At 39.9% G+C, this 18,702-nt stretch overlaps 1 protein-coding gene across 7 annotated transcripts in view; it reads right to left on the bottom strand.

The window, feature by feature from the left end:
* Nucleotides 1–18,702, bottom strand: part of LOC109460807 (uncharacterized) — a 69,614-nt gene that overhangs the window by 8,702 nt on the left and 42,210 nt on the right. Inside the window, exons 1-5 of one of the 7 annotated variants that reach the window (XM_074314174.1) lie at nucleotides 6,605–6,662; nucleotides 2,945–3,094; nucleotides 2,549–2,610; nucleotides 1,058–1,184; nucleotides 137–259 (exon numbers count right to left, since the gene is read on the bottom strand). In XM_074314174.1, the coding sequence (XP_074170275.1) occupies nucleotides 137–259; nucleotides 1,058–1,184; nucleotides 2,549–2,563 (265 nt within the window). In that variant the 5' untranslated portion in view covers nucleotides 2,564–2,610; nucleotides 2,945–3,094; nucleotides 6,605–6,662. Of the gene's footprint in view, nucleotides 1–136; nucleotides 260–1,057; nucleotides 1,231–2,548; nucleotides 3,095–6,429; nucleotides 15,988–16,480; nucleotides 16,574–17,413; nucleotides 17,541–18,702 lie in introns of those variants that run through there. The other 6 variants (XM_074314177.1, XM_074314176.1, XM_074314175.1 and 3 more) reach the window with 6 other exon arrangements.

Consider the following 18,702-nt stretch of genomic DNA (forward strand, 5'->3'; position numbering starts at 1 on the left):
GGCTACAAGATTATAGGAATGCAAGTGGGGAGCATGGAGACTAGTGTGGAGGCCATTGTCACAATCCAGGCAGGAGATGACAGCACTCGGACAAGAGTGGAATCATGGATATGGGGAGCAGCAGATTAGCTGGTACCTGAAAGAACAGCCACGTGGCTCCCACTGGAATTCTCATTTCTTTGGGCTTCTCTTTCCATCATCCAAAGCTTTTCTTCTACCTCCAGCTGAGATACCATATCTGGTTTGAAGGGAAAATGTCCTATGAAAAGGCATACATAAGTATTTAAGATGCACACGCAGCTAAAACATACTGTGGCTCAAATTCTATAATCCTCAGAACCTCGAAAGTGAAATTTCAAGAATTTTTTATCATGAACTGTAATAAGAAATTTAGATCGTGACCTAGTTCATGTCTATATATAGATAAAATTAGATTTAGCCCATGTATTGTCATCGTATTTCCCATACGCTCACACCACTCACTGCAAATGGTCAGTTTTTGCTGCAATGTGAACAAGTCTTGATAAGGAACTCAGATAGAATAAACTAGAAGCATAGAAACTATTTCAGAGGAAAAAAGTAATGCCAGTACAATGTATTAAGTTGATTCCATGATCCACCAATGGGTCACAACCATATTTGAAAGTCAAAGTATTTGAAAGACAAAGTATAGAAGCTAAGCTGCCCATTTATAATTTATTTAAAACAGGGCTTTTCAGCCGAGGCACTACTGATATTTTGGACTGGCTAATTCTGTTGTGGAGGTTGTCCTGTGCATCGTGGGACTCTTAGCAGTATCTCTCCCTCAAGTTGTTACAATCAAAACTCCAGACATTGCCAAATGTTGTGGTGGGGGAAGGAGGGAGAAAAATCACCCCTGGACAGAATTTTGCTTGAGCAAAAGACCAAGAAAATCTTTGCCTATAGTCTCAGGGGTTAGAAAAACTTCTATCTTCAAGGTCAGGGAACCATTTCAAAGAGTACAGAACTTTGAACAACTGAGGACAGAGATTCTCAAAGAGGTTGAGATTCGGCTAGAAAGGGCACCCATCCTCACCCACTAACAGCAGGTTCCTGAAGTTCTCCAGCATCACCTCTCGGTACAGCTTCCTCTGGGCGGAGTCCAGCAGCCCCAGCTCCTCCTCCGTAAAGACCACAGCCACGTCCTTGAAAGTCAATGGCTCCTACAACACCAAACACACTCCACCTAAATCTTGCAACGAAGGTCAACTAGGAGAAGGCAAGTATCAAGAAGTTAAAGAGGATTACCAAAAAAATTGTTACAGAGCTGGAGGGACTCCATGCAGGTTTTAGTCCCAACAGTTGTCCTTCTCTCTCTCTGCCTTCCCACAGAGCTTGGACTCTATCACAATTTTTAATGTCTGCAAAGTCCACAGGCCGTCTCTGCAACCCTCCAGGACAGGTATATACCTCTTCCACTGTGTTTTCAAGGCATATGCCAAGTCCACCTACTGTGCACAGTTGGTGAAGGTACAGGCTGAGTTCAAATTTCAAGGTTTTAATTACGGGACGCTGGGCAAAATCCTTAACCTCTCACAATCTCAACTTCTCTTCTCTACAACGGTATGTAAATCACAAGGTGTTTGAAAGGATTAGATGAGTGAATATATATAAAGCACTTAGAATGGTGTCTCGCGCACACACAAAAAATGCTCAATAAATCTGAACAATTAGTGTCATTATCATCTCTTGCATTCCATCTCGTGACTGCACAGTATAGCATTCCTTAGAACTGACGATTTATCTTTAGTTAGTACAAATCATCTATAATTGGTTATAGCTTTTTACTTATCATCAATGATGCAAAGGTCCTTTTACAGAGATCTTAGCCAAGAAGTAGTAACTCTAAAAAGCATAAAATATGCACTTAAATTTTTTTGAAAGCATAATGGCAGATTTCCCTCTCAAAAGGTTTTCCCAATTCACCTTTCATGTGAGAGAGTACAAATGGCCACGTATGACACAGTTCCTTTTTTTAAAAGACAATCTTTAACAATGTAAGTGAAATAAATAAATAGAACACTTTTATTAACATTTGCACACATTTAGTTATTAATGATCATTAATTTCTTCATAAATTTACTTTTTTTGGGGGGGACATTCCTATTAATTTTTTTTACTCATATTCCCTTGGGTTTTTCTTTATCTTACTAATCTTAGTAAGAATTAGACATAATAAGCCTCTATCTAATACATATAAGTATATCCCATCAATTCTAATATTCCAAATATATAGTTACGAATGCATGTGAAACAGGGAAATAAAAAAGTGAAAAGAGCTCATTTGTAAGCAGGGTACTACTGTAAATTACTTTTATCTATTTCAGTTTTCTTTTTTTTTCCGAAGATTGTTTTGTGAAATAATAAAGATAAAATAAAACAAACAAATCACACGCAGTTCAGCACACAACACACACTCAAGATCTGTTGTTTTCCATTAATCTTTCCAAGGAAGAGAAAAAAGATTGTCCTAATCTGTGAGAAATAAAATCACATCTTAGGAGACAGAAAGGAATGCCTTCCTTACCTGAAACTTGGTCATTTTCTCCTGTTCCTTCTGGTGAAGGTCTGACTCCTGAGAAGGCAGAACTGGGGATGGACGAAGAAGCCATGAGACGCAGGCCAGAGCTGCCATGAGCCCACAGATTTTCTGCCATGATCTTTGCAGAAATTACACAAGAGCCCTCCTGCTTCCAGGAATATGCAGCCAGATACAGCTTGGTAAGCAGAGCATGGAAGAGATTCTAGCTACTAACAGGTTTGTCAGCCAGGGACCAATGGACAGTGAACAACCTACACAGCAAGCATTTCTGATCCTGGAGATGGTCGGAAATGAGAGGCATTGTAACAACACGTGGGTTAAAAAAATAAAATGGGCTCTGGAGTCAGGGGCCTAGGTTTAAATCCTGGAAATGATACTTACCATCTGTGTAACATCTGGGGTATTAAAAGTTCCCTGTGCCTGACTTCGGCCATCTGTACAATAAGGACGATACGCACCTCATCAGGCTGTTCCTAGGACTGAATGAGTGAATGGAAAGTTCCAAGAACCAGGAGTCACTTTTTCTTGTAGCTGCAAAAAAGCAGATAATACGCTGCATTCAAAACTGTACAGATGCTTGTACATTATCTTGAGTTTCTAAGTTGTATTAAGTATCTAAATTGTTTCTAAATTTCTAAATTATCTACATTGTACATTATCTTGAGTTTCATCTCAAGAGTAATTGACTTCCTTTGCTTCTTTTCACCAGAAGCAGGAGACACAGATGGGCATTTTGTAGACATGATAGGATGTGAGAACACAAACACAATATCCAAAAAACCGCTGGCAGCACAGTACACTATAGAGCATCGGGTGTTTGCCCTCATGCTGAGTGGGAGCCCACCGCCGCGGCCAAGTATCACGAGAGGATCACGCATATTGGCCAGGAAAGGATAAAAATTCTAAGTACAGTTTCTACTGAATGTGTACCACTTTCGAACCATTGTAAAGTCAAAAAGTTAGGTCGAACCCTTGTTAAGACGGAAAGCGTCTGTATTTGAAAACGTCTTTTCTAACAACAACTGAAACGACCTGAAAGGGACATGGACTTCATTTACTATTGCTCTCCTATGAAAGGCACCTTTAATCTCTGAAAAGCCCTCATGCTGACTTAAAATTTCTTCTTATTTAATAATACGTTGCCCAGTTAATAACATTTTATTGACATTAGTATTAGCTTTCTAGAAAGTGTCATTTCGGGTCAATTTACTTCATGGAGCCAGAAAAGCCTTCTTGGTAAAAGCCTTTTATCCTATGTGCATGGAGAAAAAGAAAAACACATAGCAAAGAGAAAGATATGGAAGAAAAAACAAGAAACTCAGAGGATAGCTTGAGAGCCCCCAACAGTTAGTTGTCTAATAATAAGGAGTATGAGAGTAAGAGAATGTAAAAAAATGGCAGAGAACAAAAAAAAATCCAATTAAAACATGGGCAGAGGATCTGAAGAGACATTTCTCCAAAGAGGACATACCAACTGCCAATAGACATATGAAAAAATGCTCAACATCACTAATCATCAGAGAAATGCAAATAAAAACCACAATGAGATAGATATCACCTCACCCCAGTGAGAATGGCTTTCATCAACAAGACAAATAGTAACCAGTGTTGGAGAGGCTGTGGAGAAAAAGGAACCCTTGTACACTGTTGGTGGGAATGCAGACTGGTGCAGCCATTATGGAAGGCAGTGTGGAGGTACCTTGAAAAATTAAGAATAGAATTGCCATATGACCCAGCAATCCCTCTTCTGGGTATCTACCCCAAAAATCTGAAAACATTTATCCATAAAGACATAATGTTCATTGCAGCTTTATTTACAGTGGCCAAGACATGGAAACAACCAAAGCGTCCTTCGATAGAAGAATGGATAAAGAAGTTGTGGTATATATACACAATGGAATACTATTCGGCCATAAGAAAGATGAAATAGTACCATTTGCGACAACATAGATGGACCTTGAGATTATAATGCTAAGCAAAATAAGTCAGACAGAAAAAGTGGAGAACAATCTGATTGCACTGATATGTGGTATATAAAACTGAAAACAACAAAAGAACAAGACAAAGAAATGAAGAAACAAAAACTCATAGACACAGACAATAGTTTAGTGGTTACCAGAGGGTAAGTGGGGTGGTGGTGGGAGATGAGGGTAAGGGGGATCAAATAATGGTGACGGAAAGAGAAATGACTCTGGGTGATGAACACACAATGGGATTTATAGATGATGTAATACAAGAATTGTACACCTGAAATCTATGTAACTTTACTAACAATTGTCACCCCAATAAACTTTAATTAAAAAAAATGGCAGAGAAGTCTTATTTAAAGAGCTAGCTGCTGAGTTCATAAATGGAAATTATGAACAATACAAATAAAAGTATAGTCCTAAACAGATCATATTGAAACTCAGGAATGCAAAAGACCACATAAATAAACTAAAAACAACAAAAATCCTTAAAGCTCCCAGAAAGAAAATATAGTTTATCTAACAGAAATGACAGATTGACAATAACAGGGAAACACAACAGAGGTGTAAAACAACTGAATATTTCCAAAATGAAGAAAGAAAATAGTCAACCTGAAATTCTATGCTCAACTAAATGCTTATTTAACTAATTTAAAATGTTAGACATTTTAGCTGAACAGAAATGAATTTATGACTAAGTGAACTCTGAAGCAATGGTAAGAAAACATTTGGAAATATGTTTGGTAATATCATTAAGGAAAAAAAAAAAAAAAAGCCAGCCTGCCAGGTGGCTCAGGCGGTTAGAGCGCCATGCTCCTAACTCCAAAGGCTGCCGGTTCAATTCCCACATGGGCCAGTGGGCTCTCAACCACAAGGTTGCCAGTTCGATTCCTCGACTCCCGCAAGGGATGGTGGGCTCTGCCCCCTGCAACTAGCAATGACAACTGGACCTGGAGCTGAGCTGCGCCCTCCACAACTAAGACTGAAAGGACAACAACTTGACTTGGGAAAAAGTCCTGGAAGTACACACTGTTCCCCAATAAAGTCCTGTTCCCCTTCCCCAATAAAATCTTTTTAAAAAAAAGAAAAAAAAAAGAAAAGAATACCACAAGCCCATAATTTCCAAACCAGTTGAGAGCAAATAAAAGGGAACAAACTAAACTAAAGACAAGAGAGCAACAACAAAAAGAAATGTAAAGCGCAGTAAATTTAAAAATGAATATGTATTTAAAATAAATATATAAAGTATGTGGGGTGTAGAAATACACACATATATATTAAGAAACAAATTAAACATTTCCGGGTTTATTCAACAAATATTTGAACATTTTCCTAGCAGTAATTTACTGAGTTGAAGGAAACCTGATTAACCGAAAACAGAGATGACAGACCAGGAAAGTACTCTGAGTAGCTGGTACCTGGGGCTATATTGTGAAAAGCCAAGAAATAAATCCCTTCTTCCCCTTTCCGAATTCAGGAGCGGGGAAGACAAGGATGCACTGGGACAGCACGATAAACTCTGTTTCGGGGATAAACTGCAGGGGCAGAGGACATCCCCAAGCACCACCCCAGGGTGATTCAGTGTTTCCTAAAAAAGAGATAAAAACTCAGTAAAGTTAGGGAAGAGCTGTTTCCGGAAGGATGGCAGAAGGGCCATGGCCTTGCTCCTATAGCCCTAACCTCTATCTTCAGTGGGGCTTCCAGTTAATGGGGCGCCGGTGAGGGAATTCACTGTACCAATAGCAAAGGTAACTCCTTCTCATGTGCCACCACTGTCCTAAACTTTGGACACGTATTGTCTCATTTAATTCTAATCACAACCCTCCCCAGTAACTGCTATCTCTCTCGCTATTTTAAGGAGGAGAGGAGAGCGCAGTGATAACTCGCCACATATAGTACCGATGGAAGTAGCAGCGCTGCATGATAAGCCGGCGAGGAGAGCTTCCGCCCTCCCTTTCAGCCTCCGCCGGCGGCCGCGACTCCTCCATCCTAAAACAGCCGGCTAGGCAGCCACCAGTCCCGCAGTGAGGCCGAAAAGGCGCGGAGGAATCGCGGGGGCGCAGGGCTGACTCACCTCCCGGACAGAAAAGACAGCGATGGCCTCGCTATCCTGGGGCGGAAGTGCCTTCGACTACTAGGCACCCCGGAACTACACTTCCCAGAAGCACCTTGTTTCCGGACAGAGATGGGGAATACATTTCCCAGAACCGCCAAAAGGAGGAAGAATCATGTCCGCCCTATTAGGTCTACTAAGAGTAAAAAGTAAAAAAATCGCCAAATTCTCGGAGTTCCCGGCCTACAAACTTACAACTTCCACAAATCCCTTTAATGGCTTCCCGCCATTTTGCCAGCCTCAAGCATTTGGTGTGAAATGCTCCAAAAAATATCTGTTAAATCCCTGTGGTCTAATGTGTAATCTAAGGCTGCTGTTTCTGTGTTGATTTTCTGTCTGAAGGTTCTGTCCATTGGTGTCAGTGGGGCGTTAAAGTCCCCTACTATTATTGTGTAACTGTTGACAGCTGCCTTTATGTCTGTCAATATTTGTTTTACATATTTAGGTGCTCCTATGTGGGGTGCATAGATGTTTATTAGGGTTATGTCCTTTTGTTGGATTGATCCATTTATTATTATACAATGGCCTTGTCTTTTATTATAGTCTTAATTTTAAAGTCTATTTTGTCAGATGTAAGTATTGCTACACCAGCTTTTTTCTTGTTTCCATTTGCGTGAAATATTGGTTCCTTCTTCAAATCCACGGTCCACTCTACATGTCCACCCATGTTCCTTATGTCACATCTTTCTGCTCTTTTCTCTTCTAGGTCATAGTCTTCATCCATAGCTTAAATATTCCCTGATCCAGTAAGACTTCTGTAGTTTTTGTTTTGTAGACTGATAAAAGCAATGTGGAATAACCAAGATTACAGACTTGGAATCAGGCTGCCAAGATTAAAGTACTAATTCTGCCACTTATTCTGTGAGCTCTGTCCCTTTTTTCTTCATTTGTACAATGGAGAGAAATAATAGGGTTGATATAAGGAACAAATGAACAAATACACATAAAAGCACTGGAAACTCAAACTCATGACAACCCTATAAAAAGTTAGGAAATATTATCCTTGGTGGAAAACACTGGACACATAAATTAGGGATAGTTGGTTTCTAAATAAGCGTGCTTTAAGTCATTAAAATAGATATTATCAATAATTACATTCAAATTTGAATGCTATGAGAAAACCAGTAGATTCTACATCCCACTGAAAGTGAGATAAGGAATCACTGAAGTCTATATTATTCCCTTCTAATGTTTCCTAAATCCTTTTCAGGAATTCTGAATACAGTCTAACTGAGCTGCAGACCCCTGTACCATAACAGCCTCAACCACTGAAGAACTCCTCCCTCCCAGTCTCTGGCTGGGTGCTAAGCAAAATGTAAAGAATGGAACATATTCCCTGCAACAAAGTAGCATGCAGCCTATGGAAGAAACAGATCGAAAACCAAGATCTAGAAGATTGTGCCAAGTCAAATTCCAAATAAAAAAACAAACTTGTAATTATTCCTGTCCAAATCTCAATGTTTGTGTGTCCCTTAGCTTTCTCACATAACTACCACCTGCCAGGAATGAAAATTCTGAAGTTAACCCTTTTGCTTTCCCTATACAATCAATTTATGTTAAAGGCTTTTAAATTCTACTCACTCTATCACTGGGATTTAGTTTTGGTTTAAAATATTACAGCTCCCCCTACCCAAGTTCCCGCACCCCAAATAAGTATTTTGTGTGAGAAGGGGAATTGATGTGATAAGATAGACAAAATGTTGACAAGGGTTGCAGATGAGTGAACATGGGGGGGGGGGGGCAAGTTTCATTACATTATTTTCTCTGTTTGCATATGTTTGGCCATTTCCATCATAAAACTTTAAGGAAAAAATACGTGTAACACAGCACCAATGCATAAATGCATTAAAAATGTTAACAGTGGTTTATCTCTAAATCCTGAAACTATGGGTAATTTCAATTCTTTCCTTTTTATATTTCTGTATTTCCGAATATCTCTATAATGGGCATGCATTTCTTCTATAATTAAAATATAAACTATAAAGCTGCAAACCACCTTCTAAACCTGATAGAAAAAGCTTCCTCAAGCAATATACACAACTATTTCCTATGATTAAAATAATGTACGGCATAGAGATTAAAAATTCCCACTGGAGGCTCCAATCCTTGGGTTTAAATGGCAGTTCTGCTCTTACTAGCTGTAAATCTTGGGTAAACAACATAAACTCATCAAGAGTAAATGAAAAAAAAGAATTTTCCTTGTCTAAAGAATCCATTTTCCCTTTATCTTTTTCATAGAGCATTTCCAAAAGAAACCTAGTGCTTTTGGATCCTTTCTCTAATCTTTTGGTATGCATGTAAATCTTGTTAGAGGCTAAGACTCTTACCCCAGTTTACAACCCAGAAGTGTTTTCAAATGTCTTGGGTTTGTCCCGTTTGAATGTAAACATCTGAGGAAGTGAGTGTCCCTATCACTGTGGGAGTTTAACCAAGGTGCCTTTCTCTGTAAATCTGATGCTAGCAGGGGAAATAAGATAAGTTTTATTATTCCTTTGGGTAAAATCAATGAACTAAGACTTGATTTAAAGTAAATTTTGGATAAATTTATCAAAAAATTTGCAGCAAATGGTGTAGTCCTCTTATAGGAAGACAAGATTCCACTGCTAACTTGAGAATGTATATACCTAGTAGTGAAAAACAGAATGCTATAAAAGGTTTATAATTGCTTGACTACATAAATAGGAAATTACTTACAAGACTGTACTCTGATATGCTTATTCAGTAATAAGATGGTTTTCTTTTCTACATTGTGAAGAAAGGACTTTCTGTGTTGATAGGGTGTTTTATTTCTCTAATACTACCTTCGTTTCCTTATCCGTTAAAAATAAAGGCTAATAGCGGCACCTACCTCATAAGGCTGTTGCTGTCGTTTAATGAATTAATTCGTATAAAATGACAAGGGAGTACTAGTGATGACATTACTTTGGAGATGAGGATAATGAAGCCAAGAGAGATTAAGTAACTCGCATAATGTTTGTTACTCTAGGAAGTGACAGAGCTGGCTGGTAGGTAGGGGAAGTCGGCTGGGGAGCGCCAAGAGACCTTCAAATTAGGCGTATGCGACCCGGGCCGCCCCCAACCCGAGGAGCAAGAACTGCTCCAAACGAGAGGTTAGGGGAAGGGAACGCAAACGTCTCCCATCCCTGTGCTCTGCATCTGGCGGCGGCTTGGGCAGTCCCAGGATTGGAGGAGCTCCGGGGATCCAAGACACCATCCTTGACGACCTACAGTCAAAAGTGTCTCCTTCCGACGACACAACAGAAGCCTGGACCACTTCCCAGAATTCCCTAGCCCTGCCGGCGAGAAGCGGAAGTGCTGCTGACTACACTGCCCCAGACTACACTTCCCAGAATGCCCGAGAGAAACGAGACCATAGCCCCGCCCCTGGAGCGGAAATACCTCAGACTACTCTGAGTTTCTGGATAGTAATCCCTAGAAAGCCAGAGGAAACCTTCGTAAAGTTGTGCCATTTTTGAGTGGTAGTGCCTGCTTTGTTGGCACCTACAGATTCTGTAATTGAAAGCTGAACAGCACGTTCAGGGGGCTCGGAGGACGTCTGGGTCTGGAGGAATCCCTGGTAAAACCCCAAACAGCTGCTCTATAGGAGTAAGAATAAAAGAGAAATGGATTGTCGTTTAGAGATGGAAAAATCCCTCAGCAGCTGGCACTGGATTACAATGAACCATCCTAGTATCTTATAGCAACTAGCAGGAACAAATGCAAAACTTCTTTAGAGAGACCATCTTCCTAGCCCTCAAATTATTTCTATAATTTGAAAAATATATTAATATTGGACAAAGTAGTCCTTGAATAAAGCATTATAAGATATAAAAAGAAACATAGCAATTACTTTCAAATTATCAAGAATAACAGGTTCACAAAATATAAAGCAAACTTTAAAAAGCAAAATGGACAGAACTAGGAGAAAAATTCACAATCATAACGCGAAACTTTCATACATACTTAGAAAGAAATGTAGAGTCTTAAAAGCAATACTAACACAGAATCTGAGCACTTGCTCATGCAAATTACTTGCGACTTTAATTTGAGCCCGTGTCATAAGAGGTCTGACAATTAAGTTCATGAACTTATTGCAACAATGTGGGCTAATGTTTTGGTTTATTTGTTTGTTTGTTTTTTATATCAGAGGGACTATTCATCATGAATTTGCACCAACTGGACAATCAACCAAGTTTATTATTTGGAAGTGCTGAAAAGGCTGCATGAAAAAGTTAGAGGAAAATTACCTGAACTTTTCGCCAACAATTCATGGCTCTTGCATCACGACAATGCACCAGCTCACATGGCACTGTCTGTAAAGGAGTTTTTAGCCAGTAAACAAATAACTGTATTGAAACACCCTCCCTACTCACCTGATCTGGCCCCCAGTGATTCCTTTATTTATCCGAAGATAAAGGAAATATTGAAAGGAAGACATTTTGATGACATTCAGGACATCAAGGGTAATATGAAGACAGCTCTGATGGCCATTCCAGAAAAAGAGTTCCAGAATTGCTTTAAAGGGTGGACTAAGCACTGGAGTCAGTTCATAGCTTCCCAAGGGGAGTACTTTGAAGGTGACCATAGTGATATTCAACAATGAGGTATGTAGCACTTTTTCTAGGATGAGTTCGCGAACTTAATTGTCAGACCTTGTATGTATCACACTTGATGATGGAGTGCTGTGGGTATGCCCACATTTATGACTTGACTGCATAGTAACTTTCTGGCTCATGGCCAAGTATTTAGTTTTAACTAGGGCCCAAATAAGCCAGAAGCTGCTTTCTCAGGAGTTATGCCATTTGCAGAGTGACATAACATTGCTCCAAAATCCTAAACATCAGTGTTTTGACCTCCACACTGCATCCCTGTAATAGACACTTCATACATCAGATATGTATTGGGTCATAAAATTATTTCTCTAGAGTCAGATAGTAAGTAACAGACCATACAATCTCTGTCACAACTAAACTATCATTTTACATGAAAGCACCCATGGACAATATGCAGAGTGGTCATGGCTATATTTCAACAACACTTTCTTTACAAAAACAAGTGGCAGCTAGATTTGACCAATGGACCATGGATTGGCAATCCCTGGACTAATCTGTGAAAGAGGATTGGAATTGATGTAGCCCTGAGCTGGGGACACAAAAGTGTATTCATGGACCTACAAGATGAAACTGTTTCTTTTGATATTTACTAAGTATAGAGGAAAAAAGCACACGTTGGCTCAATGGCTGCACATCAGTTGCTGACAGATGTGTTGATTTGCTCCAGTAATACAACCACATCTGGAGCTGCAACTGGACTTAATTCCTAATTAAGTTTACAATAACCCCATGTCATTCTCTAAGACTTACCTGTCTTCTGCACAAGTCAAATGAGTGACTTGAATGGGAATGTGATAGAAATCATGACCCCTGCAACTTTCAAGATACTGATAGTGGCACTAATCTCTGTAGTCGTGCCAAGAATATGGGATCCTCTTCATTTTGTTTTGGTACATATGGGGCAGTTATAGTGTTTACTTATCCTTTCTTGTCAAAATATTTGCTTTTGTTCCATGGGTCAGGGATCCAATGTGAGGGTTCTGCCAGTTGTTATTTCTATTGCAACTCTACATTCTGGAACTTGCAAAATAAACACAAGATGCGTTTGGGGATCCTTCAGACCACCTCATATAAACCTGAGCAAGAGCATTTATTTGTCCTTTATAAGCCCCTCTACTGATAGACCACAGAGCCATTTGGGGGGGGGGGGGCAGGAGTGGTTCTAGGAGTTAATGTCAGCTCAAGAGTCCAGTAATCCTTTCCTATTCTGGCCATTTTCACTTACCTAATACACAACCTCCAATAAAGATGGCTGCAAGTCACTTTGAAGAAGTCTAGGACAATTTATGGTGGCAGTCTATCAGGGTCCTTCTTCAAGAGGACCTGGCCTGCTTCACATTCAAGGTGCTCTGGAAATGGGAACTGACTAATGTTATGGAATTGCTGAGGGGCCACAACTCTCACATTGATTTGTCAGATTTATGTCCACCAGACCTAGAGATTTTCCACTTATTGAAATCAAGTAGGATATTAATAGGCTTCCCATCTATTTCAGCCTCAGGGACAGCACAATGAGCAAATGCAAAACTTTCTGTGAATCAAAGCATTCTGATGATCCCTTTGGCTTTGCTATTGATTGTAATGAACACAATCACTTTCTCTGCCAATAAAGTGCCTCCACTTGACCTCTGATGCCCCAGAATCCCATCATTCTCACTGAATTCAGGGAGCCCATTTTGATGTCCTAATCTCCCTCTCATTTCTCGCCTGCAGAGAAGAGTAACTACAGAGCTCTGCAAGATGGCCAGTGCTCCCCTCACCAATGAAATGTCTTCCATCTTTTGTAAAGAGTGTCCTTTGAACCCTCCCAGAGCACGTAGGGTGTTGGGCGAGCATGTCTTACACTCCAACAGCCTGGCTTTCCCGTTTGTGTATCTTCTACCGCAGTGGTGCACAACTGGGGACAATTTTGCTCTTATACTGTATAAAATCTATAGAACAGTAGACAAAGTCCAAGATGACAGGACCCAACTTGATGAGAGACCAGGGGAGAACAGAAGCTAATCACAACAGGGCAATTACAAATTAATACTATAGATTGCAGTATTGGATGGTTTTCTAACATTTCAATTGTCTCCCTGAATTGATTTTGTAAGGTTTCATTTGTTTCTTGTTCTGAATACAAATTTGTATGAAATTTTGGAGGTGATCTCAAGTTTTCAAATATAATTTCCCCCCCTTATTAACAAATATGGAGCACCTGTCAAGTACCTGGCTACATTAAGACCAATGGACTCAGAACAAAGGTCTGTGTTTAGAGCTTATATTCTACTGGGTGTTAACTTTAGCTTGTCCATCATGATAATTTTGTACAAGGCCTGATAAAATTCTTACCCTTTCTAAGGTCTCTCTCCTGAGTAATCTTTAATGAAGGTCAAAGTTCTAATGGAAGCCCTTACTTACAAGGGTTCTCTGCTGTGTGCCCTCCCGACTACTAGGAAACGTTAAGCTATGACTAAAACACTGCTTTAATGAAAAAAAATTTTTTTTCTTTTGAACTTGATTGGAAGAATTCACATGACACTTCAATTTTTTTTTAAATTTATTTTATAACACTTTTTACCTGTGTAGACTCTCTTGTGTTCTTACCAGCCCTATTGCTTTTATAGGATTTATCACCAGCATGGATTCTGTGATGAATTGTAAGATTTGATCGCCAACTGAAGGTCTTACCACATATCTCACACTTGTAAGGTTTCTCCCCTGTGTGAACTCTCTGGTGAGATTGTAGTTGTGAAGACCGACTGAAGACTTTACCACACACATCACATTTGTACGGTTTCTCTCCTGTGTGGACACTCTGATGAAGTTGAAGACTTGAGGCCTGACTGAAGTGTTTCCCACACTCCCCACACTTATACGGTTTTTCTCCCGTGTGGACCCTCTGATGCATATCAAGATTCAAACTCCATTTAAAGCCCTTCCCACACTCCTCACATTTGTATGGCTTTTCTCCAGTGTGGACTTTTTGATGAGCTTGAAGGTGTGAACTCCGCCCAAAGCTCTTCCCACACTCATCACATTTGAATGGCTTTTCTCCACTGTGGACTCGCTGATGAGCCAGAAGATTTGAGGCCTGCCTGAATACCTTTCCACACTCCTCACAATTATACGGTTTTTCTCCCGTGTGGATTCTGCAATGAATTTTAAGATCTGCTCTACGGCTGAATCCCTTCCCACACTCTTCACATTTGTATGGTTTCTCCCCAGTATGGATCAGCTGGTGAATCTGAAGTCGTGAACTCTGATTGAAACCCTGCCCGCATTCCTCACACTTGTAAGGTTTCTCCACACTGTGGGCTTTCTGGTGGATTTGAAGATATGAACTCTGACTGAAGCCCTTCCCACATACTTCACATTTATAGGGTTTCTCTCCTGTGTGGACTACCAGATGAACTTGATAATGGGAATTCCTCCTGAAGCTCTTCCCACATTCATCACATTTGTATGGTTTCTCTCCAGTATGGACTCTCTGATGTGCTTGAAGATTTGAACTCAGAGTAAAGCCTTTACCACACACATTACATATGTATGATTTCTCTCCAGTGTGGACTCCCTGATGGGCTTGGAGACTTGAAGGCCGACTAAAGCCTTTACCACATTCCTCACATTTGTAGGGTTTTTCTCCTGTGTGAACCCTCTGATGAATGTATAGATTTGAGCTACAAATGAAGCCCTTCCCACACTCTTCACATTTATATGGTTTCTCTCCCGTGTGGACTCTCTGATGGGACTGAAGATGTGAATTCCGACTGAAGCTCTTACCACATGCATCACATTTGAATGGTTTCTCCCCAGTGTGGACTCGCTGATGGTCCTGAAGATGGGAGGCCTGACTGAAGGCCCTCCCACACTCCTCACAATTATAAGGTTTCTCTCCTGTGTGTAATTTACCATGAACAGTAAGTGCTGATCTACGACTGAAGCCTTTCCCACATTCCTCACATTTGAATGGTTTCTCTACCATGTGGACTTTCTGTTGAGTTTGCAGACGTGAGCTCTGACTGAATTCCTTACCACACGTATCACTGTTATAGCATTTCTCTCTCAAGTGAACTCTCTGATGAACATGGAGCGCTGAGCTATAGCAGAAGCTTTTTCCACACTCACTGCAATTTTGAGACTTCTCTTTTGAGTGTAATTGCTGATGAAGATCAAAGGTGGAGAGATCAGTGAAATTTTTTTTACATTCATTACATTGGTAAGGTTTTTGTCCTGGGTGAATCATACTATTCTGATCCAATGCTGAAATTTTCATGCTATCTCTTCCATAATCATTATTGCTATGAGAGTTTTCACTTTTGTGTACTGCAAGATCGTTGAGGTGATATGATATCCAACTGATGGTGTCAACATCCCGTTTACATCGACACAGTTTATTTTCACTGGAAATTTGCGGGTATCTATTCTGGTAATTCTGTGACTCAGTCAGGGAAGCTTTCTTCCAAGAATCCTGGGCTCTCAGAGTTGGAAACTCTGGATTTCCAGTGTCACTGGGACCATCCGTTTTATAATTTAGTACATAGTTCTCATCTTCAGAAATTTGAATAGACAGTCCTGCCCCAACTTGACAGAGGGATTCACTTTTTTTGTGGAACTGAGAACTTTTTATCATGGAATCTTGACACCTGGTTAAGTCATTTACAATTTGTTGCCAGATCTGCCAGCAGGAAAGCTCTTCATGTGGTCGTCGGTCTTGAACAGTCCTCAACTCACTTTGATTTTTATCACCTATATAGGCAGAGAATTCAGAGATATGGACAAGTGAAAGCTTTGCTCAAAGAATCAAGATTTCACACTTAAGACATAGCATAAGACTTTAATGAACCTCAGGATGGTTCAGCTTATCTTTTTCACTCTACATGGAGTTCTCTGGTTTATATACCCACAGAAACCAGGCGGCAGTCCATTAAGCTACTAACAGCAGACCATAGAGGACTCTATGGTCCACGTTAAGTGGTTTTTATTCTAAGTAAAATAAGCCATAAGAGAATTTTGAACAGAGGAATAACATAATCTGATTTAAGGTTACAAAGGGTCACTTTGGCTGCTACTTAGAGAACAGATGATAGGAGGGCAAGGGTGGGAGCAGGCAACCAGCACGAAAGCTGTTGCAATAATCTAGGAAAAGAGATTTGACAATTTGGACTGTGCAAGGGTCTAGAGGTGGTGAGAAAATCAATGGACAGTCAACTATAAGAACTCACAATTACTTGGTTTTTACCTAAATTTCTCTCTATCTGCGGTGATGTCTTCATCATCCAAAGCCTCTCTTCTCTTTCTACATGTGATATGTCTCGCCTGAAGGGCTGCTGTCCTGAGAACATGCAAAGTCAAGTTTCAAATGAATACACTGGAGCTGAAATTTGCTGGAAATCTGAGTTCTAACTGCATATTCAGGATATTGAAAGCAGTGTTTTTCAAAATTTTTTTACACAATCCATTGAAGAAATAGCATTTATTTCATGACCCAGACATACATACAGAGGGTATCAAAAAAGTATACAGATTTTAAGAAAGGAAAACTGTATTAAAATTGTAATACTCAATATATATCGATAACAAAAGATGAATACAAGTCAGGTTTGACTTCTGTAATTACAAGAGATGCTCAAAATGGTTACCATCAATGTCTCCAGACACTTCGGATTATGGTGAACTACTGCTTGAGCAATGTTGACCAGTGTCCCCTTGTATACGTTTTTTTGGCACCCCTGGTACATAAATATATATTACTTCAACAATGGTTGAATGGCCCATTTCTAACTAATGTTTATTTTCATTAGGTCTCCTCCCAGTGGTTCTTGCACCACTCATGCAATTGGCCAGTATTTGCTGCAGTATATTGTATTCTTCCCAAGGAGCTCTAATATTTTCTACTCTATTAAAAATTGCTAGTAGGATTCAATAAATCGGTTTTATAATTCACTAATGGGACAAAGGTAAATTTGGAAAAGAATATAGGTATAGCAGTATACTGTACATTTATAGTTTATTTTCTTTTACACCAAACACAAATGAAAAAGACCTGAAACATCCTGTTTAGAAAGACCAGGAATAGTCTGTCTCTTGTGTCCTACAGGTATTGGGAAAGTCTGGTCCCCAAACTCAAGGGCCCTAAGGTCACAAAGACACTCCAGAGAGAGACTGTCCTCACCCACTGAGACCAGGTTTCTGAAGTTTTCTACCATCACATCCTGGTATAGCTTCCTCTGGGCGGAGTCCAGCAGTCCCAGCTCCTCTTCTGTGAAGCCCACAGCCACGTCCTTGAACGTCACTGCCTCCTGCAACACACACATACATCTCAATCTCACACCCATGTCCACTGGAAGAGGGACACCACTGAAAAGGTGGGGAGGATGGGTGGGAAGTTGCTCTGGCCCCTGAGCAATTTGCAGACCTCCCAGCCCTTGTCCTTCTATCCTGCCAATGCCACATGCTGATTTTGCTCACCCTCACCAAAAGTGCTGCTATGAGAAAGGAAGTTTTGTATGTTTGCCTGGTGCTCCCAGAGCACTGTGGTAAGTAAACTCCATGGAATTCTAACTGCTTCATTCTGACTAAAAAGGTTCTACTTTTTAGTTAATATTGCTAATTGCCCCAGACATATTTTCTAGCTTAGTCCCAAAATTGTTTGTTAGCACTACCTTTCCACTGAGGTGGGAACTAGGTGAGGAGTAGCGTTATATGCAGAAATAAATCAAAAGGGTTTGCCAGGTCTCTGCATGAAAAACTGTTTCCTCCTGTCTCTGTCTTTCATGTGAGTGCAGTACTCTAACTTGGTTTTTTATGTGAACTTGAGCAGGTTCCTTATTTCTTTTGTAACCTTAAATGTATTTTAATAGTGTATTGTTCTTATCAGGCTGCCATAATAAACTATCACAGACTTGGTGGCTTTAACAACAGAAAATTATTTCTCACGGTTCTGGAGACTTTAAGTCCAAGATCAAGATGCTAGCAAGGTAGGTTTTATTCTGAGGCCTCCTTAATTTTCATAATCCACTTTCTTTGTATTTAAAAGGCAGATGAAACCAAAAACCTCTTCATAAAATTGTCCTGAGGTGTCAATGCAGTGACAAGCCCTGTAGTACCAGTGGACTTTTTAAACTAAGATCATGTTTAACTTTGATTTAAAAAAATTCACAAAGAAAAAAAAAATACCAATAAATACAATACACATAAGGTACGAGTATGACTCAGGCACAGGAGGACAGACTCTAGCTATTGTAGTGAGAAATGTCTAACGGTATTTTTTTCTCTGTGAAGCAGCAGTTTGACCCCGATGCACTGCACTCTATTTTAATATTCTACGAAAAACATTCAAGGTACCCCATATAAAGCACACTTTTTCTATTTTGAATACCTAGTATGTTAAGGACAAAAAAGGCAGTATTTTTTCAGAATTGATTTTTTGAGAAAAAGGTTAAATGCAGGAAAACTATTGGA

This window comes from Rhinolophus sinicus, linkage group LG11, assembly GCF_036562045.2.
Source record: "Rhinolophus sinicus isolate RSC01 linkage group LG11, ASM3656204v1, whole genome shotgun sequence".
Taxonomy (NCBI): Eukaryota; Metazoa; Chordata; class Mammalia; order Chiroptera; family Rhinolophidae; genus Rhinolophus; species Rhinolophus sinicus.